Genomic DNA, 25,673 nt, shown 5'->3' on the forward strand with positions numbered 1-25,673 from the left:
CTAATACTAATATATTGACAAATAGCATTACTAATGTTTATTCTGTGCCAAAACCTTTTCGTGGAGAATTGTTACAAAGTTCTTCATATACTTCGGCATTTAATGGAGAACTTCAATGTCATTCATATGTGTTTAATGAAAGACAAGAATTAATCGGAATAAAGTTTCCGAAACGTTACACAAGTTATTTGATTATTGAGTTTAATGATAACAAAGACTTTTGTAAAATCGCTGTTCCGAAAATGGAATCGTTGAAACCTGTGATGATATACTTCAAAGAGACAAAACGTGTGAAAACTTTAAAAATATATTACACAAACTTAAAGAAATGGTTTCCGAAACATCTTCCTCTCTCTGATACACCAATTCCAATAGTAGAAATCAGAAATACAAATAAAAAGTCAACGAAATCTTAAAAAATTTTGCGTATTAATAAATATTATTTTAGTTTTCATTATGTTAAAGAGAAACAATTTTTTTTTTAATTACAAATTAATAATATAATTTAATATTATTTTGATGGAACTTTTGATTAAGACTTCTTTTGGATAAATCTCAAAAAAATATATTTTGTCATATTTTTATCCTATTATGTATATTATAGCCAAAATTCTTTGAATATAATTATTAATATCTAAAAATTAAAATGATATAAAGTTTGAAAAAAAATGATTTTTATTTTTTTATTTTTTTTTTTTAAATTTCTAAAAATCAACATTTTTTTTCAAATAATTTATAATTTAGAGAGTAAGCTTGCGCGTACAAATTAGCTCAACAACTGCAACAATTCAAATTTACTCCCAAGCTAATATCTTCATGCTAAAAAATATGATGGAAATTGTATTTTTCAATCATTTCTTGTTATTATGATAATTAATTGTTTCACTCAAGCATATCCATTGGATAGATCTTCCAAAAAGAAACAAACATCAAAAAAAGTTATTTCAAACAACTCATATAAAATGTATATTTCCCATGAAAATATTCCAAAATTCACAAAAATTATATCTTCATTTCACATTTCATTTCTCCATATATCTGTTAATTCTACGAAAAATTGTGTGTTAATATTTAAAAAATCGATTTCTTTAGGAAATTCTTTCTTTGCATTTCAATGGCTTCTTCCTTTGAGATTGGAGAAATCTGTTCTCCCATTTGTCCCTTGTTACGGTGCTCGATAGCGCTTGCGAACTTGTTGTCCAAAACCAAAAGAACCAAAAAGACCCAGTCCAAGACCAGAAGTATCATGAAAAGAAGTACCAAACCCCGAGAATCCTGTGCTTGCAGACAAGGAAGGACGACCAGGCATTGGTGATTGCTGTTTGAAATTAAAACTCCAAGAACTGCCAACTTTATTATTTGTGAATAATTTAGAGGCAAATCTGCCTTTTGTTTGTTGGGTTGGGCTCCGAAAGGTTTGCTCCATGTGTATTCCTTTTCCTCATGTATTTTGGTTTTTTCCAATCTTTCGATTTTTGCTTGAATTTCTTGAATTATAATTTTTAATGACCTTATTTCTTCTTTTAAATTACCAATTTCAGCTTCAACATTACTCATATCAGTCTACTTTGCTATGTGGTGTCTGGGAATAATGATAAATTTCTAAAATATGCATCTATATTTCGTTTTTATTCTATTAATCGAATTAATATATTCAATAAACTCTGAACTTATAAGTTAAAAAAGGAACGAAATGAATAAAAATCATTCTTATAATATTCTGACAATTTATAATATTATAAGTTGACTGTATAATTTTTATGTTGATTTTTATACATAAATAAGCATATTAGTTATTCCAATATTGGAATCAAATGAGTGATTTTATGTTTTTTAATTGTTTTTAATATCCCCACATATTAAAAAATAAAATACAAGATTTCGACTAGTATTAATTTCGTGTTAATACGTTTGATCAAAAATCCATTTCAAACATTCATAATTTTTTGAAAACCTAATTATCTTTGTGCTATGAATACTAACATTCTTTTTAAGAGAACAAATTAAAAACACGGTAAATCAAAACATAAATCTTGCAGAAGATGAAATTGCAAGGCTTAAAACTTATTATGCATTAATTTGTAGAGATGTTATAAACATTCAAAATAAAATTAACGAAATCGAAAGAAAAATGAATGTTGAAATTGTAAAAAACGTATAGTATTGAAGCTGAGAAGAGATCGTCTTTATATTTCAAATATTAAAACTAATCATCATTTATAATTAAAGAATATTCAAGAACAACAGCAGGTACAATTAAGTTTATTGCATCTAAAAGCAACTTGAAGAAATAATAAAAACCGAAAATGAAAATCGCCTTAAAAATCTCAACAATTCCAAATTAGCAGAGTGTGTAGAAGCATTTGAGGAACTTGAGGAAAGTCATCTTTTAAAGATAAATTCTATTAAAGAAAATATAGTAATTCTTAAAAAACAATATGAAAAACAAATCAAACAAGAAAAGCAAAAGCATCAAAAAACAATAGAACCATTAAAAACTCGAAATGAAGAAGCATTAAACAAATTAAATGAGTGTGAAAAATCGATTAAATCAAACAAAGATTCTTATAATATTATAAACAAATAAACGAATTAAAAGAAATAAACATAAAAGAACAAATATTCATTTCAACTAAACATATAAACGAAAAAGATGAAAAAGAAATAAATTACGAAATAAAGCAATTGCAAGCAAATACTCAAATTTGCAAAAAGAAATTTCATCAAAAGAAGTTATAATATTTCAAGAAACGAAATGCTTAAGAGAGAAATTGCCAGGTTAAAACATGTAGCAAAAGTGAAATCAAGACGAGCTAAATTAAACCTATAATGATATTTGTAATAAAAATGTTTTTAGTAAATAAAAATTTTTTTTACTTAACGATACGAAATATTCTGAATCGAAAACGGTTTTTGATTTGAATTTTCTATCGGCTATATCGCAACGAGTGAGAAAAAGGAAATTTGACTTTGTAATTAAATCTAATCAACCTCAATAAAAGAGAAAAGTTACGGAGGTGTTTATTAGGTTAGTAAAAAATTTTAAAAAATTCAACATAATTAAAAATTTTGAACTAGACAGATTTTAACTGAAATACTCCTTGTCCAGACTATTCAGCAAAACAACATCAATGTTTTCTCGCTCTCCAATAAATTCAGTTGGGATAATGCCATTTTGCAAATTTTTCATCATCTCGTCATAGTCAAAGTCCTCTTTTCTCTTGAAATTTCCATCAAAGAGAACTCCGTTTTTGAACACTTCAAACTCTAAAAGATCAATTTCAGACTGTGAAATAGATGGTTTGATTGGTTCGAACTTTATCTTCTTTTTATTATCAGTGAACTTAACATCTTGACGGCGTTGTTCCACTGGTTCTGGGTGAGGTGCAGATGTACTTGTCTCTGAGCTAGTAGGAATTTGGAAATTTGGATGATCAAGAAAATCTGAAATTGCGCGCTCTACATTGCCTTGGTTTCGTTCTAGGAAATACCTGGCGGTACTTTGTACAGCTTGTGTAACATTCATGAAAATAGAAAGTAAATCTTGTAAGTCAGGATTTTCAGGAGTCTCTGGTGAAGGAGGTGGTGGAGGAGGTGGGAGATGTGGAGCTGGTGTAGGTGCAGTAAGTTCAGGAGGAGGTGGAGGTGGAGGTGGTGGTGGTGGTGGTGATGGCGCAGTAGTGTTAGCGCCAGCTAAAGGATCACGAAAGTCTGATGGGACCCGCAATCCAGGATGATTGAAGAAATCATTAATTGCATTTTCAAGATTATTATGATTTTGAACAACGAAATAAGAAGCAACTCTTTGTTCTGCTTGAGTAAACTCAATGAATGAGTCAACAAGATTCCGAAGTTCTTGAGACATTCTATTTTTAAACTTTTAACTTACTAAATATTGTGGGGCGCCCCAAACAAAAAATGACTTTAATCAAAACACAAATTTTATCCGAATCTAAATTTATTATCATATAAGGTACAGAGCCTATTCATTGCAAAAACAAATTGGTTTTAAGGAATTTTAACTTATTGTCAATAAAAATACATATTTTTTAAAATTAAACGAAATAATTAACTTTATTCTCTAAAAAGAAAATGATAAGTTCAATAATGTATTTTATTATAAGAAAAACATATTTAACATATTTATAAGTAAGATTTTTAGTTCTATTTTTTAATTTCCTTGAGAACAAAATTAATCAATTACACTTTTTGATTGATTTACTCTGGCTAGAATAGCACACAAAAATTGAATGGACAACGGTTAGCGTTGGTCATTTAATGTCAATCGATATTCATTCAGTTCCATGGTACCCAAACGAGTATCCAGAAGAAAACGAAGCTGTTACAGTCCAACTTACACGTGTTGATGAAATGGGTATTTGGGTTGAGCTTTTAGAGTATGCTTCAAAAGAAGGTATGATTCCTCTTGGTCAATATACAACACGTAAAACACGCAAAATTCCAAAGAATGTTAAGGTTGGAAAAATTGATGTTGCTCTTGTAATTAAAGTCGATATGGGTTCTGCAACAATGGATTTATCACGTCAAGGATTAAAAGAAGAAGAAAAACAAGCAGCCGAAAAACGCTATGCTGATTATAAGAATCTTATGAGCTTAATTTCCCATTTAGCTAAGCAACATACTGAAATGTCATTCCAAGATCTTGTCCAACGTATTGCATATCCACTTCATACAAAGTATGGTAATGCATACACTGCTCTTCAGAAGTCATATCACAATCCAGCCATAATTGATGATCTTGACATTTTAGATGTATACAAAAAATTACTTAAAGAACAAGTTCAGAAGATGTTCACTCCAAAGGAAGTTCGTATTCATTCACTCTTTGAAGCAGAAGTACTTACATCTGGGGGAGTCGATGAACTTCGTAAAGCACTTTCAGCTGGATATGATATTGTTGACACTGAAAAGAGCAACTTGCAGCTCTCTGTCATTGCTCCACCTCTTTATGCCGCTTCGTTAACAGTTTTCAATTACGAAGAAGGCGTTGAAACAATTCGAAAAGTTCTCGAAAGGATCAAAGAAAAGATCGAAGAAGTCAAAGGGCACTTCGCTATCAAAGAAGAGCCCAAGGCAATCAACCAATCTGAGTATGCCAAGTTGCAGAAGATCTATGAGAACGATCAGGACGAAACAAATATTAATCAAATTGATGAATAAAATAAGAATTATTTAAGTGAACGATAGAACTTTTTGTTTGAAAACCGTTAGCATCAAATTTGTATGTGTCAGTAGTGTCACTTTTTTCAAATTATTTTTTCGAAACTTCAGAATCTTTAATGGTCTTATTTAATGAACATTAATATGTTATTATGCATAGAATATTTATATATAAAATTGATCCAAATCTGAAATTTGTCAAAATTGAATTTTTTTTTAATTAATTTATTTTTTATAAAATTTAAACGAGCTCTTTTTGTAGTGAATTTCATATAAATGAAGTACATGGACTTTTAGAATAATTGGAATTAAACTATATTTGTTTATTTATTTATGGATAGAAATTTATTTTTTATCATGATAATGTGTTATTCTTTTGGCATTTCGATGAAGAAGTAACTTCCAATACTTCCTGAAATTGCCAAAACACTTTGCAGACTATTAATGGTACAAAATTGTTCAGGGATTACATCTTCAATTGTTTGAATTACTTTACATGTTAAAACATCATATAAAACGATAGTTTTAGATTCTTCAATACCTAATGCGAGCACATCAACAGAAAATTGAAGTTGCATTTTATCTGTTCTAACAACTTTACCTTTAACTTCAAATTCATTAATTTTTTCACCTCTTTGATCATAAACGTAAACCTTTGAAATATCTTGATCGGGCTTAACGTACGCGAGGCACCCCGACTTAAACACTTCAATAAACGGCGCACTTTTTGACTCCTCCATTTGAATTGATCGAATTAGTTTACCATTATGCAAATTTTCTAATGTAAGAATAAAGTTTCTGTCGAGTGACACAACAAGACCTACTTCAGCATTACCAGTAACATAAGTAATTGGTTCTGTATGAAAACTTGAGATATGTAATACTCTTAAAGAAGGAAGTTTTAATACTCTAACAGAAGAATCACCACCACCAGTTAATAAGTATAATCCACCTATAATCGTAGCACAATTAATGAAAGAAATTTCATGTGTAAACTGTGTCACTTTTTGTGTTTCTATATTGAAAATTGAAATATAGTTATCAAATTTTGTGCCGAAGACGATCAAATCGAAATTTTTTGATGCGCACAACATTTTACCAGAGATTGATTCAGGAATAATGATTTCTTTTGGCGTTGTTGTACGTGTATCAATTAAAAGTTTGTTTTCGCAATGTGCAAATTGTTTTTGAATTTCGATGATTTTATTCACAAAATAAGTTTGTGGAATAAATTCCTTCTTAAACTTTCGATGCTTTTGATCAATAGATAAATTATTAAAAGCGTTTTCAATCCATTTCCGTAAATTCTTTGATGTAATCTTACTTTCCAAACTACGCAAACAATATGAACTATAATGAAAATTACTCTCAGCCCAATCAGGTAATTCCATATCTTTCGTAAAATCGAAATTATTTTCATTTTTAAATATTTGTGGTAAGGTATATAATTCGGGCACCCCAATTTTAACGTTCGTGTCTTCTTTACTGTAAAGTTGTGAAAATTGTGTAGCGAACGGTTCGATTCTGTTGAACGTTACACAAATTAATTTATGATTTGGAAAAGTAATTTGTTGAGTAAAATCAGAAGATTTAACATTTTTAGATAATATTGGAAATATAGGATATTGATCAAGGTCATTAAAAGTACGCCCGAAAATGATATTAATATAATAAATAAATTCATAATTTGAAATTTTACAATTTTGCCATCTGTTACATATTGAACTTTTCTTGAATAGTTCTGATGGCGTAAGTTTTTGGATCACTGAGTTATTAATATTTCTCATTTCGATGAAGAAATTATATTTTTTAGATTTCCGGACGACCAAATTTTTGAATTGTTTTTCTAGATATTTAAGTAAGTTATTAAGGTTTTTATTATCGTCGAAAATGAAATAAAAACTTTTATTTTGAAATGTGAATATTTCGATTGAAGGTTCTTTATGATAAGTTCTCTTAAATATAAATATAATTCGACTATACGATAATGATATTTGGTTAATACCATTTTCAGTGGAGCTATAAAACATTAAACTATTTTCATATGCAATGATTTGACCTTTAAATATTTTCGTTTTAGAAATCCTTTTAACAGGATAACGCTTAACTTGTGAATTATTATTTTTCAATGGATTAATTTGAACTGCTTTTTCATTATTTATATTATTTTGTGATTCATTTTTGATCGAAAGTAAAATTCGTTTACCTTTTTGAGTAATATAATTCGACATTTTATAATGAATAATTGTGTTCGATTTAATTGACCATGGACTACATCCTATTTCTAATGTTCGAATGAAGTTATTATATATTCGAATGTTTTGTGCTTTTTCGGTATTAATTTGTAATTGTTGTGATGATATAAAACCATTATATAAGTTTTCTAATAAAGAAAACTCGGCTTGATTTATCTTAAAACATAATTCATGTGAATTATTCACATCTTTAATTACATCTATTTTATCTAAAACACTTAAACTTTGATAAATATAATTCCTAAACTTAGAAGTGAATGGATTTAATTTATTAAAATAATTCGAAAATTGTTCTTCGAATAAAAAGATTTGATATTCATTCGAATCCATATCATCATTAAATACATTTAAATATTTATTAAATTCAGACGTTTTAGAGTTTAATATTGATGATATTTGATATGCAGTATGAATACCACAATTAGTTAAAAAGTCATTAAATAAAACACTCATTTGAATTTCGGGATGAAACTTCTCAATTATATGTGAAAGATATGCAAAGATTACATATGAATGTATAGTATATGTATCTGTTAATGATACTTCGAAATCACATTGTTTAGAACTAAATGCATTACATAATAACATAATTAAATCGAAATCTTTTAATTCATTATTTTCAACTCTTAAATTAAAATATTTTCGTGTTAATGAATTCGATGAAAATAAATTTAAATTCTTTTGTAAATATTTAACTTCATCATTTTTAATAGGTTTAATTGTAGAACCAAAAATAAAATGTAATGAAACCATTAAAATTTCTTTTGTTAATTTATTCTTTTGTAATAATTTAATTAAAAGTTCTTTTTTATAATCAGTTAAATCAATGTTTTTCTCACATGAATAAACATCAAGGAAATCAAAGATATCCAAAATTTCCTTTTCATTTTTGATTAAATTTGCAAATATTTCAACCGGTATAACTTTCTTTAAAAATAACCAATAATACCAATAATCCAATTGTTTAATTTCAGTTAAATCTTTTTGTAAAAAATTATCAAATTTCTCATCATCAATGACCTTAATATATAATGGAAGATATGAACTATCAACAACTTTATCATGTGAAATAAATAAATGTTGAATATATTCCGCAAATTTTCGTTCATTTTCGCCAGGAACAAAACTAATAACAGCTAAAATAACTGCGTTTTTGATTATTGTCTTATTACAAATTCTCATTATACATTGTAATGATTTCCATTGTACATCACAATAAGGAATCGAGAAAAATGGTATAAATGGGAAATAAAAATTAAATATTTCCAAATTTTTAAGTAGATTTTGATTTTTCTGATTAATTAAATTCAAAAAAATCGATATAATTAAATCTAAAACTTGTGGATTTTCCATATAATAAGAAATCGCTATGAATGACATAGCTAAAGTATAAGTCATAGATTCAGATAATAAAATCGACAAAAATTGCGAAGCTAAAATTTGTGTTTTCGAAGGCCATTTATGTACTAATATCATATAAACAGTCGCTTCGATTGAATTAGATTTTAGAAAGCCTTCTTTATTAATCGAAAATGCTTCACTTAAAGTTAGAAAATAATCCATTTGAATATCTTCATCAAAATTAGTAATTAATTCAAGATTTAACCAAATCGATTCAGTCATTTGTTTTGAAAGTTCTTCATCTTTCGAAAACTTACTATACATATTTAATAGTTTATGTATAACATTAGTATCGAAATAATCTTTTCTCAGATTCGAAAGTATATAATTTAATAATTTAAATGCTTGAATATTTAACAATAAAGAGCCAAAAGAATTCGATATTTCATATAATTCTATAAACATATCTAATATTAATAATATATAATGTATTCCATCTTTTGTACTTAATGATCCACAATTTAAACATTCCGTTTGTGTATCTTTACATTGTTCACATCCAAATAATCGTGTGAAAAGAGGAAAAAGTATTGGTACTGATGCGGGTGATGATAATACTAATGAAGCACTTGTAGCATAAGGTATAGGTTTCCCTTTTAATGGTACTGAACGAATTTCAGGTGTAACATATATACATGAATCATGTTTAGCAATTTTAGGTATATAATTACATAAAATATATGGCTTTAATTGCATTGGTATTTTATCTGATATCATTTGACTTATCATATTAAAATCAATACAATTTAATATAAATGTCGTTGCAATATTCGCTGATAAATAATTTTTATCAAATGAACAGATCGATATCTCGGATTTATTTAATGAAAATGATATAGCATTTGAGAATTTTTCGATTTGTTCACCATTTACATATAATGAAACACTTTTTTGATCTACAATTATAATAAGTGAATACCATTTTTTAGGTGCAAAAATATATTTAAATTCATAATTTTGTGTAGTTTTAGTATCAGAAATTTGTGCTTTAATTTGTTGGTCATCAAAAAAGAAAACTAAATATGTTCCTTTATCTTGTTTAAATCCAACAAGTGGATTTTTCGAAGTGGAAACAAAATTATCAATTCTAAATGAAGTTACAAATGAAAATGAATCTCCTAAATCAATTTTAGGACCGAAAATACCAGTTTCATTACCACTAAAATAAAAATAAGAAGAAGGGCCATGTTCATGAGAAGAATTAGTTAACACACGATTTAAAGTTTCGAATAAAATATGTGGATATCTAAATTCAGGAGATTTCAGTAAATTAATTGTAGTATAAAATGTTTTATTAGTAAATGACGAACTTGCAATTAATTGATATAATTCCAAAAATGAATTTATTAATTTCAAATCTTTAACTTTAGTTAATCGCCTCATTATAAACTCAATGACATCAGCAGACTCAAATGCATAAATGTTTTCTAAACTATAAAACAAAACTAAACTAATTTTCTCTAATATTTCTTTTTCATCATTTGCACCTTCAGCTCTTTTTAATATTAAATCGATTGCTATTCTATTTTTAATTAATGAATAAGTTTGGTTTTTATTATCAGAGCATAACAAAAAATCAAATAAACAATCGACAGTATCAATTCCTTCCTTATGTAATATACAAGCATTTTTAAGTTCTTCGATATATAATGAATCTCTTTTCGTTAAAATATTAAATAACATTTCGGAAGATTTTAACATTTTTGTAAATAATTGAATACATTTAGAAAACAAATTCGGTAAAATAATTGGAATTTGTGCACAAGTTTTAAATGTTTCTAAATTCGAATTCATTTGAATAATTATATCATTTGGATAATCCGAAACTTTATTCGAAATCATTTCGAAGAAGTTTAATGAAAAATCGGATTTTTCATTTAAAAGTTTTTTAATGAAAACTGTTACGTTTTTAATGATGTTAATTAATGCATCATGAGCTTCTTTTTCATTCGATTGTATTGATAATGCAATATCATAACATTCGAAAACGGAATTTCGTCTAATTTCATCATAAAAAACATCGAAAAGGAAATTATTAACAATATTCGATTGAAATGTATATATTGGATGTCTTGCGATAAAATTACGTATGAAATCGAAGTATTCCAAGTTCACTTTAGAAAACTCGATTATTATTGATAATAAAGAAGATTGGATTAAGAATTTACCAAAAGAAGTTTCAGCATCAGTCATCAACAATGAATTAAAATATATAATAAATAAATCTAAACATTCGATATCTCTTTGTGTAATATATTTTGCAATCGAATCTAATATTTTTACTCGTGAAGAATCAGAATTAATAAAACAATTTAACATAATTTTCAATATCACATTTCGAATACTTTTTAATGTTTTATCTAAATTCTCTATTGAGAAAAATGATGGTAATATTAATCTTTCCCAATTATCATCGAATAATTTCGATAAAACACCTTCCGAAAATGATGAAATTACATATAATATAAACGAAACATATATTTGATAATCATTTAAACCAAGTAATTTCTCAGTATCATTACAAGTATTAAATAAATTCCGTAATATAATAATAGGATCATCAAGATTTTCAACTATAGTTACAACAAGTTTTGCAGGTTCAAATATTTTCCCTTGTTGAAGTATTTCATCAAGTGGATTCTCACACATTAATATTGGATTACGATTTAAATATTCAGTTAAACCAATGTTACCTAACTCAGTCAGATTTTTCCTTTCGATGTTTTCTATAGAATTATCATATTTAAGAACATCGAATGAAAAGTTCTTTATGACCCAAATTATGAATTCATGTAAATTCGATAAATATGACTCAAAAACTTTACTATTATGAATGTTAGAAACACAACGCTCAAAGACACGTAATGAAAGAATTCCAATTTGATATTTCTCATCACGTCCAATGTTTTCTGCTTTCGGTACTGAGATTAATATTTCGGCTACATTAGGAAAGATATAAATAAAGTCTTCGTTAGTTAATAACCCAATGTTGAAAGATATCGTTGTTAAAAATGATTTGATCACAATAAAAATGGATGTGCTCCATGTAGCAGATGAATTAGTGCTAAGAATTAGACCAAAATATTTAATGGTGTTACTCATTATGAAGACTTTACTTGATTGTTCGATTTTAGAATTAAGAAATTGGAAAAGTGAAAGAATGAAATCAAATGATTGGGTTTGGATGGGAGAACTGTTCTTGAAAAGCTTTTGATGATTGGTAGAAAAGCTTTGAAGAAGTTGGTCAAAAATTTGGAAAAAGTCATTAAGATATTCTTCTGAAAATTGTGAAAAGAAACTTGACATAGATGAGAGATTCTTGAAAATAAGGAGTGAAGATTGGTTTCCTGAGAGTGCGCCTTGGACTATTTCAGAAAAATGGTGATTAATCATGATTAAATATCGCATGGTAAAATAGAATATAGATTTGATTGATTTCTTTGCGTTCTTCGTAAATTCTATCTTACCTACATCATGGAAAATGAGAATGAACTCTGGTATGATTTGTTGATCAATCCCAAATAATGAAATTAATTGTTTTTGTAATTGTGCTTTGGTATTTACATCTTTAATGCATTTCAGAAATAAGGCCTTTTTAACTGGAGTAAACTGGATTGTAGAAATGTATTTGCTTAATTGTGGGAAACATGAAGAAAAATTTTTTGGTGGAATAATTTCCCTAAGATAATATTTACCCCATATTAAGTACAATGGATTTGCATCAAGTTTTTGAACCTTTGATTTGAGGGTGTCGTAGAGCTTGTTTTTTTCCATGTGATATAAACTAACGATTGCTAATTCAAATTTTATTCAATTCTGATTATAAACCATTGAAAAATGTTGATAGCTTTTCTTATTCACAAGCAACCAGTTTAAAATGGCGAAAAATACTTGTTTTCCTGAGTTGTATAACTCAAAGTTACTAAATGGCTTTTGAGAAATTTTATAGGCGCTGATGTAAGTCGAATTATTTAGTTAATTAAAATAAAATTCAGGATAATTAAGATGCAAATCTGAATTTATAAATTTATATTGACTTAATTTTAAGTTTTTTAAAGTATAACGGAAGAAGAATCATCGAACTAAACATTAGACAAGAGATACATGAAAATAAATGAAAAGGGAAGTTTGTAAAAAATCCATGTTGAAAATGAAAAAAATTGTACCACCCAGGACTCGAACCTGGAATCTCATGCTCCGTAGGCACACGCCTTATCCATTGGGCCAGTGGTACTTTCGATATTGAAAGTAATATTTAATACTCATATATACTTTAATAATTTGGATAGATAAAAATATTTGGGTCAAAAAATAATAATAAAATCTTTAATCGAAATGTTTTATCTTTCGATTAAATTTCAAGCTTGAAATGTATAAATTCATTTTTACATAAAGATATCCTATAATCAATTAATAATTTACATATTTCCTTTGTATTAAATTGTATAATATTGTTTTTATTTTCTAAGTATTAGTATTCATGTTGTTGAAACCAAGTTTTTTTTTTTCAAAATTTTAATTTTTTGGGAGATGTTTTTGCCCAAGGAAGTAAGGGGTAGGACGTTAATTAACGTAAAACTATTGAATTTAAATGTACGTTATTATCACAAACTTGTAAAAATGATTGAAACTCAAGTAAAAAATATCACAATAAATGCAAACTCATCATTTCCTACCACATATGATTATGATGAATCAGATAATTTAAGGCCACCTCAAAAAATTTTTATACCTTATCGAGACACTGGTGGATTATCACCTCGTCAAATTCAAAAAATGATTGAAAAAAAGAAAGAGTACGAAAGGGAGTGTGAAAGAATTGAAGCAGAAGCAGAGATTGCACAGTTTGAAGCAAAACAAAATGGAAAGCCCATTCCAAAAATTCCCCCACTTCCTATCAAGCCAAGTGTTAATTATGATGTTATTCGTTGTTTTGAGCCATCAAGCGCAACACGTTTTTACGATATTCAAACACGGATCAAATCCAATCCATCCAAAAACCAACAAACGCCTCAAAAGAAAATGCACCGTGGTTGTGCTTGTTGCAATCCAGATCATCTTAAAGAATTAAAAGCAAGAACACGTCCAGCTACCCGAAATGGCCGACCAATTCTTCGTCAAACAAGGTCTCCTCCAAAATCCAAATTACCAAAACATAAATACCAATCACAATGGGATACTGTTGATGAAGCGTTTATCCTTTCACGGCCAAAAACAGTATCTCCAATTACAACAAGAAAAGAACATTTTTCACTCCGCCGAACAGGACCACGCCCAGGCGGCATTCCACTTGTTTTGGATAGCGTCATCGAATCCAATGCAAAAGGAGATGCTTGGTTCGAAAATGAGATGAAAAAGAAGACCATACGCGAAAAACATGAAAGAGAAAAGATGTTACACGAAAGGGCAACTAAATGTAGAGCAGAAACATTGGCAAGAATGGAAAATACATTAAACTTGGCGAAAATGTCTGGACAAAAATGGGCTTTGACGATGGGAACAAGAAAGAGTGAAAGAGACAAAAACGAAATTAAAGAAAATAAAATACTAAAGGAGGATGCTGATGCCTTGGAAGAATTAAAGAAATATGATGAAAAATTATATCAAAATTATAAAACAAAAAAAATAGAATAGAATAAATAGCAATTGTTGATTTTATTGATATACGTTAGGATAAATTTGATGAAATATTGAATGATTGTGTCTGAAATTACACGTTTACCTTATAAGATTCATTCTGCAATTATTTTTTTCAAATATATGAAGTAACTAGAACAAAGATAAATGCATTTTATTGCCATAAGATTTCTTTCATAAAAAAAACGCTGACTTTTTTCTTAATCTATCGTTAATATTTAACAGAAATCAACCGTATTAATACGGTTTTTTTTTGAATCTGACAAAGTGTTTCAATGACCTCTAAAAAAACGTTCCACAAAATCAATGGACAATAAATCTATGGTTCTTTCCTATTGGGGATTTTTATAGATATTTAATTGAGATATAAAATATAAATAACTGATAGATTCCAAATGAATTATATTATTAACTAAGTGGATGGAGTTATCGATATTTTTTGATTCAGAAGACGTTGAAAAACTGTGATTATAGAAAAATTTCTTATCAAAAACTGTGACCAAAGACATCTAAAAAATAAAATTTATGGTATTATAATCTTTTTTCGGAATAACAAGTGGCTCTATAATAACAAAATATTAAATATACCTCGTGTGGGCATTGTGTGTAACATGTTTTTATCGATTTGTTACCTTCTCATATTTTTTACGAGGAAAAGCAGTGTACTATAATAAATTGAGACAGTAAACAACAATTTGCTTTTTGAAATCATTTCAAAATTCGATCAGTTGTTCGTCTAATTTTAGAAGTAATTGAATGAACCAGTTTTTTACAACGAATATACTTCTCAAAAAGCAGTTGTAATGATCAAAAGATATTGTTATCATTTTATCAAAATTTTGATTTTTCAATGCCTTTGTTTGAATTGTTCCACAATCTGGTAAAATGTCGAGCGAAGAGCTTAAAATAAGGGGCAAAGCAGCACTAGCATCGCACGAATATGAAAAAGCCATTTCCCTATACACAGAAGCAATAGAACTAAACCCACAAGATCAGAAACTTTATGCAAATAGAAGTGGTGCATACTTATTATTACAAATGTATGATAAAGCTATTGCAGACGCTAAAAAAGCAATAGAACTGAAGCCTGATTGGGCACGTGGACACGTTCGTCTTGCTGCGGCATTAGAAGGACTTAAAGATTGGGATGGTGCAGAATCTGCTTATTTAAAGGCTCAAAATCTTAACCCTTCAAGTAAAGACATTTCGGAAGGCCTTGAACGCGTTCGTAAATCCAGAAACCCACAACCAACATCATTTCTCAATTCAATACTATTTCCACCCGATTTAATTGATCGGCTTCGTATGAATCCATTAATTGCCCCCATGTTTAGTGATCCATCCTTTGTCAAAATGCTTGAAGATATCTCTCAATGTCCACAAAATTCAGAACGCTATCAATCTGATCCACGTCTAATCTTAGTTATTCGTGCACTTCTTGAACCATTTCTTTCACGAAACAAGCCACAAACTCCATCACCTCCCCCACCACGCATTCAATCGTTAACACGCATTCAAAAAAAAGCCGAAGAAGAAAAGAATATTGGCAACTCCGACTTTAAACGAGGCGATTATGCTAGTGCTATGGAGCATTATAAGAAAGCCATCTCCTTAGATCCTCACAACATGATTTACTACACCAACATCTCGTCAGTTCTATCAAAGCAAAACCGCTATTTTGATGCCATTGAAATTTGTGAGAAAGCCGTTCAGATCGGTTATGAGCACAAAGCCAGCAAAGATATGATATCACGAGCGTATCAAAAGATCGCAATGAATTATGCGTCAATTGGTAACTTAGAAAAATCGATTGAAGCACTTGATAAATCATTACGAGAGAAAAATTCTCGAGAAGTTGAACATGAAAAACGACGAATCGAAGAAATTCTTCATAAAGTTACGACAAACGAAACCACAGAAACATTTGAAGAAATCAAAGAGAAAGGATTAAATGCAGAGAAAGAAGGGAATATCATCTATGCAATTGATTATTATACCAAAGCAATTAATTATAATGAACATAACATGAACGATAAAGATATTTTAATTCATCGCGCAGATTTATATGTGAAAATTGGTGAATTTAAAGCAGGACTAAATGATTATGATCGAGTAAGATCGATGGATGAAAATAATGCGGAATTCTTAAGGAAGAAAGCAAATTGTTTACTGTTGATGGGGAACTTTAATGAAGCAAAAAAGTTTTATAAAAAAGCTGTAGAAGTGGACCCAAATAACAAATCATTAATCGAAGAAATGAATAGAGCAGTAGTGCAGATTAATAAATCGGAAAATAAAATGATTACGCCATTTAAGTGGTGCTGTAAATTAGAAAATAATATGCAAAATGAAAATTAATTTTAAGTGTTTATAATATATTTAATAAATGTTGTATGAAATTTTGATAACTTCTGGATTTTTTTGATTTGATATAGAATTCGAAATTTATTAATACATTATGAAGTTGCTTTAAATTGATTGGATTATATATAATTACCATGTTTTCACTGCCACGTTTGGTCATTGGGTCTTTCGTATAATTTTGGATATGTTTTGGTGATTTAGAATATGTTTTAATAATTTGGAATATGTTTTAATAATTTGAAATATGTTTTAATAATTTGAAATATGTTTTAATAATTTGAAATATGTTTTAATAATTTGAAATATGTTTTAATAATTTGAAATATGTTTTAATAATTTGAAACAGCACTTAATATAGAAGTTAGAAATAATAATATAGAAATAGTAAAATTACTCTTCGAACAAAAAGATGTTAAATTTAAAGAAAAAGTAAATTATTTGAAAAATTTTATATTTATGTCAATATCTTAAAAACGCTTTATTAATTGCACCAGAAAATGGTTACGTTGAAATAATCAATTTTTTCAATCATTTAATTAGGAGCCATTGATAAACCCATTCAACATTCTTTGTTTCTGATGATAAAAATTAAGTGATTATTGTTAAATAATTGAAACATTTGCTATTTTTTGAATTTTGAACCAATAAAAGTTATGAGACATCAAATTTGGTGTTGTCTTTTGTGAATCATTGAACTCCATCTAATTAGATAAACCTGTTAGATACAAATGAAATTTTTCACAATCCAAAATGTAAGATTTTTGTAAATATGATTTGGGTTCTTTATTTTAATTCTTGCATCGAATACATTATATTTCTGTAGATTCTCATAAGAGATTTAATGGAATCTTCTAAAGTTATTGACTATGAATGAAGGAATAATCTCTTTTATCAGTTATCAAAAAGTATTTTGAAGCAAAAAATCATCATTGGGGTTTCTGAACTTACAACTTCTGGGAAAACAACAAATGCAAAAAAACTGGCCAAAAATAATAACGTAGAATTTTTTAGCATTCCATTGCATTTCGAAAGTTCTTGTTTAAAAATATTGTCGCAATGGTTACAAAGCATTGAGTTGCACAACATAAGACAAATTAAATAAAAAAAATATAACTTTTACAAATCTTTAAAATTATTTACTATAATTTCCTTATTAATTTTTTTTGTGAAAATCGATTATTTTAATATATACAAAAATAAATTATAAATTTTATTAACATATACATCATAATGCTTTTCAAATTATCCACCAAGCGTGGAGAAGCCAATCGAAATGATCTTCTTATAACTTGGAAGGACTGCTTGGCAAATAGAAATGCCAACAGATATCAAAGAAGCTGTTACTGAGCCAACTGTAGCTCTTTTAATTGACTTCCTAGCAATTTCTTCGGTATCTGTATTGGTAAATAATTTCATAGCAGTTGGATATATTGTCAATGAAGAAATAAAAGTAGAACCAAGAACACTAGTGTAACTAAGCTCTGCCAAGAACAACTCATAGTGTTGTCATGAAGCTTTCGCTTGGTATATAACCATAATATTTGGATAATGTTGATATTATCCCTTTACCAATTTGATATGAATTTTCAACAGCAATTTCTGATTTAAGTCCATTGAATATTTGGGGAAAATTTTTAGGATCTGTGTATTGCCTGATGTAAAAGATATCAATCGGAACATTAGGATCTTTTCGTGAATCATATTGCTTTTTTAAGTTCCTCTTTGCCACAGTAAAAATTGATCTAGAAGTTCCAATTAAACATCCTCTTACTGCTGTTTCAGCAATTTTTTCATTAAATCGCCGTTTAAAATTTTTCTTTTTCCGTATTTTAGATAACTTTGTCTTACTAATTCGGAGGCTGGTGTAAGTAGTGAATCATATAGTTCAGAAGTGTATGGTTCCACATTCACCAAATGAAGTTGCCAAGGAAGCACGTTATAGGTTTAACGTATTCGGAGCACCCCATTGGTTTCCAGCTAACAAAATGCAAGAAGAATTTATCCAGCATCAAATAGCCTTATTGCATAAAAAATTCTTTGAAAAGCCTCTATCTGGTATACTGACATTGATTGAGCCGCAGAGTGAATTCGTTCCAAATCCGAAGATGATTCAAGAAAAAGTTGATAATAAAGCATACTTAACCCTATTTGACTTTGCTCTTGACATTCGGTGCATGATTATAGCTGGTCAAAAAATATTAGAAAAAGATCAAGTTGCGGTTTATGGACTTACAGATCTTTCCCAATGGTTTGAAAACCAGCTCAATAAATCGCCAAGGAACGAAGAAGAAGAACATTTTCAAAAAATTCTCAAACTAAGAAAGCAACTCGTTCTTGTTCGTCGAGGCATGAGTCTATCAGCAGCAAAGATCACATCTGGCACAAATAATTCCAATAACAAAAAGCAGAAAAAAATTGCTCCTGCTCCACTTGTTAATGAAATACAGAAATTGCTTATAAGTGAGGCGACAACAAGTCAAATGCAAATGCAGGTTCTCTCCATATTGAAGAGAAACATTCCAGATTTCGAGCCAGCAGCGAGGACAACGTTAGAAATGAGTCAGATATCATTAAAGTGTGCTGAGGAACTAATGGAATTATTGGAAGCTGCGCGTGATAAGAGAATTAGTCAAGAAGCGCAAAATGGCGAAAAAAAAGAAGATGAAACTTCACAAGAACAAACAGAATAAAAAATAAAAAAGTCATGTTTGTTTTCTTAAACGCATTAAAAAGTTTATTTATCTTTTAAAAAATGTGACATATTTCCTTTTGAGGAGATGGCTATTTTGGATGTGGTAATTTTATTTCATCTTTTAGATAGTATTTTACTATAACTGATTTCAAAATTTGATCAACACCTTCACCTGTAGTGATTAAACATCCCATATGATATGGAACTTTTTGAGGTTGAGCTCGTATTTGATTGAAGGAGATGTAAAAAGTATGCAATTTATGTGTTTTTCTATATCTGCTAAATATGAAAAATATGTCTGCAATTACAATTATCAGAACGAATTAATGAGATCTTGGATATTTATATTGATTCTATTAACATAGTGATTCGGTCCTTTGCCCAGTTTCTTTTTATAATTTTCAGTCCATTGAGGTATTTTAATTTAAAATTATTTTTATAAAAATTCACTTTTTTTCAAGTACTCTAATAAATTTACACAGAAAATCAGATAATAATGTAAAATATTACATCTACTGTTGTTTAAAAGGTTTTGGAATAATAAAAGTTGATGTTTTTATATAGAATAAGAAATCTTCATTTTTGATTAACATTTTTCGCATAAAAGAAATAAGATTATAAAACATTGTATCAATAATTTTATAATATATTTAAAGGGGAAATAAACTTTGGAAATAAGCTTTTGTCAAAAATCATTCTATATAAAAAAACGTTAGATTGACTACGTTAAGGTTAAACAAAACAGTTTTATTGATAGAACTCTCGATTTTCTCTATTCAGCTTTTGTTTCTCAAACAAATAATGAAAATATATATTTCCAATATTTATCGGCTTTAAATGCAAAAGAAAAAGAAAAAAGTGAACCTGAAGCTAATCTTGTTCAAATCTTTTGTAAATATTTATTGAGAATAGAAAAGCAAGAATCATATTACCTTCTTGAAAAGATGATCAAAGAACAAATACTTGAACCATCATCAGTAAAGTACATGAACACATTATATTTTTCTCAATATAAAACAAAAGAAGAAATAAATGAATTCTATATCAAATATCCAAAACCGCAATTCCTTGAAGGATTTATTTCAGCACTTGATGAATTATCAAAAGATAATTGGAAACTTCATATGCAATATGTAAAAGAAGGAGTTAATCCATTAGAAATTGCGAAAGTACTTCGAAATGATGATTTAGAAAAGCTCCAAGAAATATCATCACAAAATGAATTTGACTTTAATCCAATAATTAAGCCATCACTTTATGAAAGATGTTCATTTGTTAATACTAGAAATGTTACATTAATTGATTATGCAGCATTTTTTGGTTCGATCAAATGTTTTAAATATTTGTTATTAAATAATTCGAATATCAAAAATACTTCCAAATATGCAATTGCAGGTGGAAACTTAGAAATTATTCATTTATGTGAGCAAAACAATTCATCGTTTACAGAAGCATATGAAGCAGCTATAGAATTTCATAGAAATGAAATTTTTCATTATCTTTATGAAAATAAAATTGGAAAATTTTCATCATCAAACTCTTCTTTTAAAAAATCGAATTCTGATATCGAAAATCAAGATAATTGTAATTTAAGTGAAGAAAATTTGATTTATCTTGGGAAAAAATGTATAGAATTTAATAATTATGAAATCTTCATGTTTTTAGAAAAAGAAGGAATGAAAATAAATAATGAAATTATACAAGAAATAGCATCAAGAGGAAATACATTCATAATAGAAAGTGATATAGAAAGTCAACAAATTCCAAATACAATTTTACCATATTCAGTTAAATCAGGAAATATAGAAATAGTAAAATTACTTTTAGATAAAGGAATTGATGTTAATGCAAAAAGTATTCATTTTAATAATTTGGAATATGTTTTAATAATTTTATATATGTTTTAATAGTTTGATATATGTTTTAATAATTTGAAACAGCACTTCATATAGCAGTTAAAAATAATAATATAGAAATAGCAAAATTACTTTTAGATAAAGGAATTGATGTTAATGTGAAAAGAATTTAATTTAATAATTCATACGTATTAACATTCGAGCCCTATTAGTTATTCGATCAATTGAACAATTATTTCGTATTTCTTGTATCGCTTGAGTTCTAACTCGAAACATTTGATCTTTTTCACTACATAAATTTTTAGTTAAATTACCTTTTTTTATAATTTATTTCATTAACAGTAGTTGTATGTAAAGAAATTGCTTGAATTACGAAACGATTTAATTCTTGAATTTGTGGTGTTAATTTTCGATTTCATGTTTTTTCCATTTCTTATATTTTTTTAAATAATTAATAAATATATCTTTTTCTTCATTATTTTAAGAAGATTTCCATCTATTAAAGCATAATAATGAATAAGTTCATCAAAAAAAAATTGTTTTATTTAATTTAAATTCGCAATATAAACTATATATATATATATATATATATATATATATCCAATATGAATTATACATAATCATAAATCTTTTTAAAGAAGTTTTTAAGGATATTTTAGCTTTTGAATGACAAGAACAATTTTTACAAAATAATAGCTGAAAGTTTTTGAAATTTGGTATCTCAGACGTGAAAAAATTAATTTAATTCATTACTTTTATTTATAAACCATACTTTGTTTTGTACTTATCTAATGCTTTTTGTATGGTTTTTCTTGCTTGGCTATTTCCAAGTGGTTTAAATGTCTTTACTTTTTTCCTTTCGAGTGTTTTATAATCGGTAAAGAATTGATTTATCATCAACAACTTAAATGGAGGTAATTCTGAAATATCGTAATAAATGTTATACTCAGGATCAGTAGCTGCAACTGCAATGATTTTATCGTCTGCTTCTCCACCATCATTCATTGGCATTACACCAATTGGGCGAACTCTCATTATTGATAATGGAGGAACAGATAATTGACAAAGTACAAGAATATCTAACGGATCATTATCCTCTGCTAAGGACTGTGGTATGAACCCATAATTTGCTGGGTAAATTACTGATGAATGTAAAATTCTATCGACTTTTAATAACCCAGATTGCTTATCAAGTTCTGTTTTAATTCGTGATAACGCAGGGATTTCAATTACAGCTCGGATTTCATCATCGTTAAGACCTTTATATGAAACAGCATGCCATGGATGACAAATCATTTTTGTTTTTTTGTAAATTGGAAATTTTGGTGCTGCTGGAAGATGTGGGGTTTCAGGCGGAGGCGTAGGTTTATCACCCTTTTGAGAAATAACTTCTTCTTCTTCGTCTTCAACAATTTCAACAGACATTTTCTAGATCGTTTTATAGGGCACCCCATTTCAATAATCACATAATCATCAGGCGAATTGCTATTAGTTTTCAAGAAGAAAGCAAATAAATCTCATCAAGATGATGAAATTTATAATGTCTTTACAATATTAAAAATGATTTAGGATTAATTTGAAATTCAAATTGGAAAAAATCAAAACAAAAAGTGAAACAACTAATCTAGATTAACAATCTATTGTATTGTTAAATTAAGTGTTATATATTTTTTGGATGGAAATACCCATTTAAGATTTTTTAAAACATTATTCCCTAAACGGGCGCTGAGGGATTTTTGAGTGGTAAAGCCGATCATAACCAACTGAAACTCAAATGTCCAAAAATGATAAAAGCAGCGCGCTCAAACTAGTCAAAGAGCTACTTACAGATCCATACAACATAGTGTGCGCTGATTGTCAGTGCAAACAATCTGAATGGGCAAGTGTTACTCTTGGTGTATTTATTTGCACCAATTGTTCTGGAGTTCATCGTTCTCTTGGAACTCACATATCATTTGTTCGTTCTTGTACTCTTGATGCATGGACAATGGAGCAAGCATTACTCATGAAAAATGTTGGAAATAAAATTGCAAATTCATATTGGGAGGCAAATCTTCCGGAAGATTTTGAACGTCCTAATGAATCCAATCGTTCCCTTATGCAGCTTTTTATCAAACAAAAATATGCTTTAAAAAAATGGGCAGCAAATGGGACACCCCCACATTTGATTGCAAAAACGATACCAATTGAATTAAAAGTGACACAGAAACAGCACCACCCCAAAAAGCAAAGAGAAAGAAATGCAAATGGGAAAATTCGAACAAATATATCTCCTTCGTTAAGTGCTCCTGCTCCTGCTCAAAAAGAGTCTGAAGACACGCTGCTTAAGGAAAAAACATCAAGTTTAGATTCATTTTTCTCTGATTTAGACCAACCGAGAAGAACTGCGCCAACACCATATAAACCACATCAAAGGCATGCAATAGATGTTAACCAAAGCAATCTCATTGGGATTGATGCTTTTTATGCAGAAGATTATTTTAATAGGAAAAACAAGATAAACACCGAATTACAAAAGAAAAAGAACGAAAAGAACCACCCACCTCCAGCAGAAGAACAACCAAAGAATATCAATGAAATTGATCTTACAGATTTGAATTATGGATTTGATGATGACATCATGTCCGCCGGCTTTGTTGATAAGCCATCCCAACAAGTCGAGCCACCTCCAGAACCAAAACAAGAGCTACCCGAAATCAAATTTGTAACTCTTGATGATGAGGCCGATATATCTAATTTGCAAAACTTCTTCGGCGACAGCAGCGGTGAACTCCCCCCGCCCAAGAAGCCAGCCGAACCTGTGGAAACGCCGAAACCTCCGAAACAGGAACCAATTAATATAATTAATAATACGTTTTCAAGTGAACCACGTACACAGACCACAGACATATTCGCGTTTTTCGGTGCGCAGAAGTCCGAAAATGAAAGTGAACAAAGTCATAATGCAGATGCGCAAAAAGAAAATCAAAACGAACAATTCATAGAATTAAACAGTGAAAACGAACAAAATAACAAAATAAATGATGAAAATGAGCAAAAAGAAAATCAAAACGAACAAAATAACAAAATAAATGATGAAAACGAAATAAATCAAAACGAACAATACAAAGAATTAAACAGTGAAAACAAACAAAATAACAAAATAAATGATGAAAATGAGCAAAAAGAGGAAAATCAAAACGAGCAATTCAAAGAAAACGAACAAGTTAACAAAGTAAATGATGAAAACGAAACAAATCGAAACGAACAACTCAAAGAATTCAGCAACGAAAGCGAGTCAAATGAGCCGAATAAAGCAATCCAACAAATTGGCAGCGAATCGAATGCATTACGCAATGAAAATCCGCACGAATCGCAATCCAATCCACTGCAAACCGCAGTCGAATCACCTACAAATGCACCATCGCACGCAGACGACAGCGCCTTCGCCGACATCTACGCGTTCTTCGAGAGCGAGTACCAGCTTGCGCGGGAGCAGCACGCGAAGCATTCGCTCCGCATCAAGGACGACCCGGAGCACTACGACGCGATCGACGACTTCTTCATCGACGCGGAGATGAACATGTTTCGCAAGCAGCCGAAGAACGCAACGAAACGGAAGCACCGCAAAGCGAAGCACGCGCACGCGGCTGCGAACAACAGCAGCAATGCGCCGGCGCGCTCCAGTTTGGCGCCGGTGCAGAGGAAACCGGGAAACTACATCCCGAAGAGGCTGCAGAAGAAACTTGAAATGAACGAGCCGAAGAAGCCAAAGAGGCACAGACACCACCGAAGTTAATATATGCATAAAATATATAATGTTTCAGTATTTGCGGTTTTGATGTAACGAGAACTTTGTACTAATCTGATGTCGCACAAACGAAATCTTTTGCAGTAACAATTGTTGCGACTTGAAGAAGAATGAAAAATATAGAATCTGACTGAGGATATTTCATGTGTGAAACGTGATTAATAATTAAGTAAAGTGGTGATAATAATGAAGAAGTGGCCAGTGTTGACGATATTTAAATATTTTCAAATTTATGAATTGAATTAATTCATATAACATTAATTTAATGTGTTATGCAATTTATTAAAAACGTTTTTAATAAGAAAAATTGTAATTTTTAGATATAAAAATAACTTCGTGTGTGTAGTGTATGTATTCCACTAATTAAATTTTTAACTATTCTAGCATCAGAGGTAATTAAAGATGGAATTAACCAAAAAATAATCAAAAAAACTCTAAAAAATAAAAACATTTCTGAAATAAAGCAAACATATATCAGATTCATTAATTTTTATATT

General features: G+C 28.9%; 8 protein-coding genes across 8 annotated transcripts; 5 read left to right on the forward strand and 3 right to left on the reverse strand.

Annotated features, from left to right (window-relative positions):
- Nucleotides 1-3,085: 3,085 nt before the first annotated feature.
- On the reverse strand, nt 3,086-3,865 carry GO595_010894 (uncharacterized protein; the record flags this gene model as incomplete). Its single annotated transcript, XM_067913623.1, has 1 exon — nt 3,086-3,865. One exon carries the CDS (start codon nt 3,863-3,865, stop codon nt 3,086-3,088), a length of 780 nt encoding a protein of 259 aa, XP_067769632.1.
- Nucleotides 3,866-4,278: 413 nt separating this feature from the next.
- Nucleotides 4,279-5,181, forward strand: GO595_010895 (translation initiation factor 2 subunit 1; the record flags this gene model as incomplete). The annotated part of the gene is made up of 1 exon (XM_067913625.1): nt 4,279-5,181. One exon carries the CDS (start codon nt 4,279-4,281, stop codon nt 5,179-5,181), a length of 903 nt encoding a protein of 300 aa, XP_067769633.1.
- A 368-nt stretch (nt 5,182-5,549) lies between these two features.
- On the reverse strand, nt 5,550-6,275 carry GO595_010896 (Beige/BEACH domain containing protein; the record flags this gene model as incomplete). Its single annotated transcript, XM_067913626.1, has 1 exon — nt 5,550-6,275. The coding sequence occupies one exon, from the start codon at nt 6,273-6,275 to the stop codon at nt 5,550-5,552; it is 726 nt and encodes a 241-aa protein (XP_067769634.1).
- Nucleotides 6,276-13,457: 7,182 nt separating this feature from the next.
- On the forward strand, nt 13,458-14,471 carry GO595_010897 (uncharacterized protein; the record flags this gene model as incomplete). Its single annotated transcript, XM_067913627.1, has 1 exon — nt 13,458-14,471. The coding sequence occupies one exon, from the start codon at nt 13,458-13,460 to the stop codon at nt 14,469-14,471; it is 1,014 nt and encodes a 337-aa protein (XP_067769635.1).
- An 888-nt stretch (nt 14,472-15,359) lies between these two features.
- Nucleotides 15,360-16,832, forward strand: GO595_010898 (TPR Domain containing protein; the record flags this gene model as incomplete). Its single annotated transcript, XM_067913628.1, has 1 exon — nt 15,360-16,832. The coding sequence occupies one exon, from the start codon at nt 15,360-15,362 to the stop codon at nt 16,830-16,832; it is 1,473 nt and encodes a 490-aa protein (XP_067769636.1).
- Nucleotides 16,833-18,733: 1,901 nt separating this feature from the next.
- On the forward strand, nt 18,734-19,528 carry GO595_010899 (uncharacterized protein; the record flags this gene model as incomplete). Its single annotated transcript, XM_067913629.1, has 1 exon — nt 18,734-19,528. The coding sequence occupies one exon, from the start codon at nt 18,734-18,736 to the stop codon at nt 19,526-19,528; it is 795 nt and encodes a 264-aa protein (XP_067769637.1).
- A 2,617-nt stretch (nt 19,529-22,145) lies between these two features.
- GO595_010900 (inorganic pyrophosphatase) lies at nt 22,146-22,811 on the reverse strand (the record flags this gene model as incomplete). The annotated part of the gene is made up of 1 exon (XM_067913630.1): nt 22,146-22,811. One exon carries the CDS (start codon nt 22,809-22,811, stop codon nt 22,146-22,148), a length of 666 nt encoding a protein of 221 aa, XP_067769638.1.
- Nucleotides 22,812-23,160: 349 nt separating this feature from the next.
- Nucleotides 23,161-25,164, forward strand: GO595_010901 (ARF GAP-like zinc finger-containing protein; the record flags this gene model as incomplete). Its single annotated transcript, XM_067913631.1, has 1 exon — nt 23,161-25,164. One exon carries the CDS (start codon nt 23,161-23,163, stop codon nt 25,162-25,164), a length of 2,004 nt encoding a protein of 667 aa, XP_067769639.1.
- Nucleotides 25,165-25,673: the final 509 nt, after the last annotated feature.

This window comes from Histomonas meleagridis (genome assembly GCF_020186115.1).
Source record: "Histomonas meleagridis strain 2922-C6/04-10x chromosome Unknown scaffold_61, whole genome shotgun sequence".
NCBI lineage: Eukaryota > Parabasalia > Tritrichomonadida > Dientamoebidae > Histomonas > Histomonas meleagridis.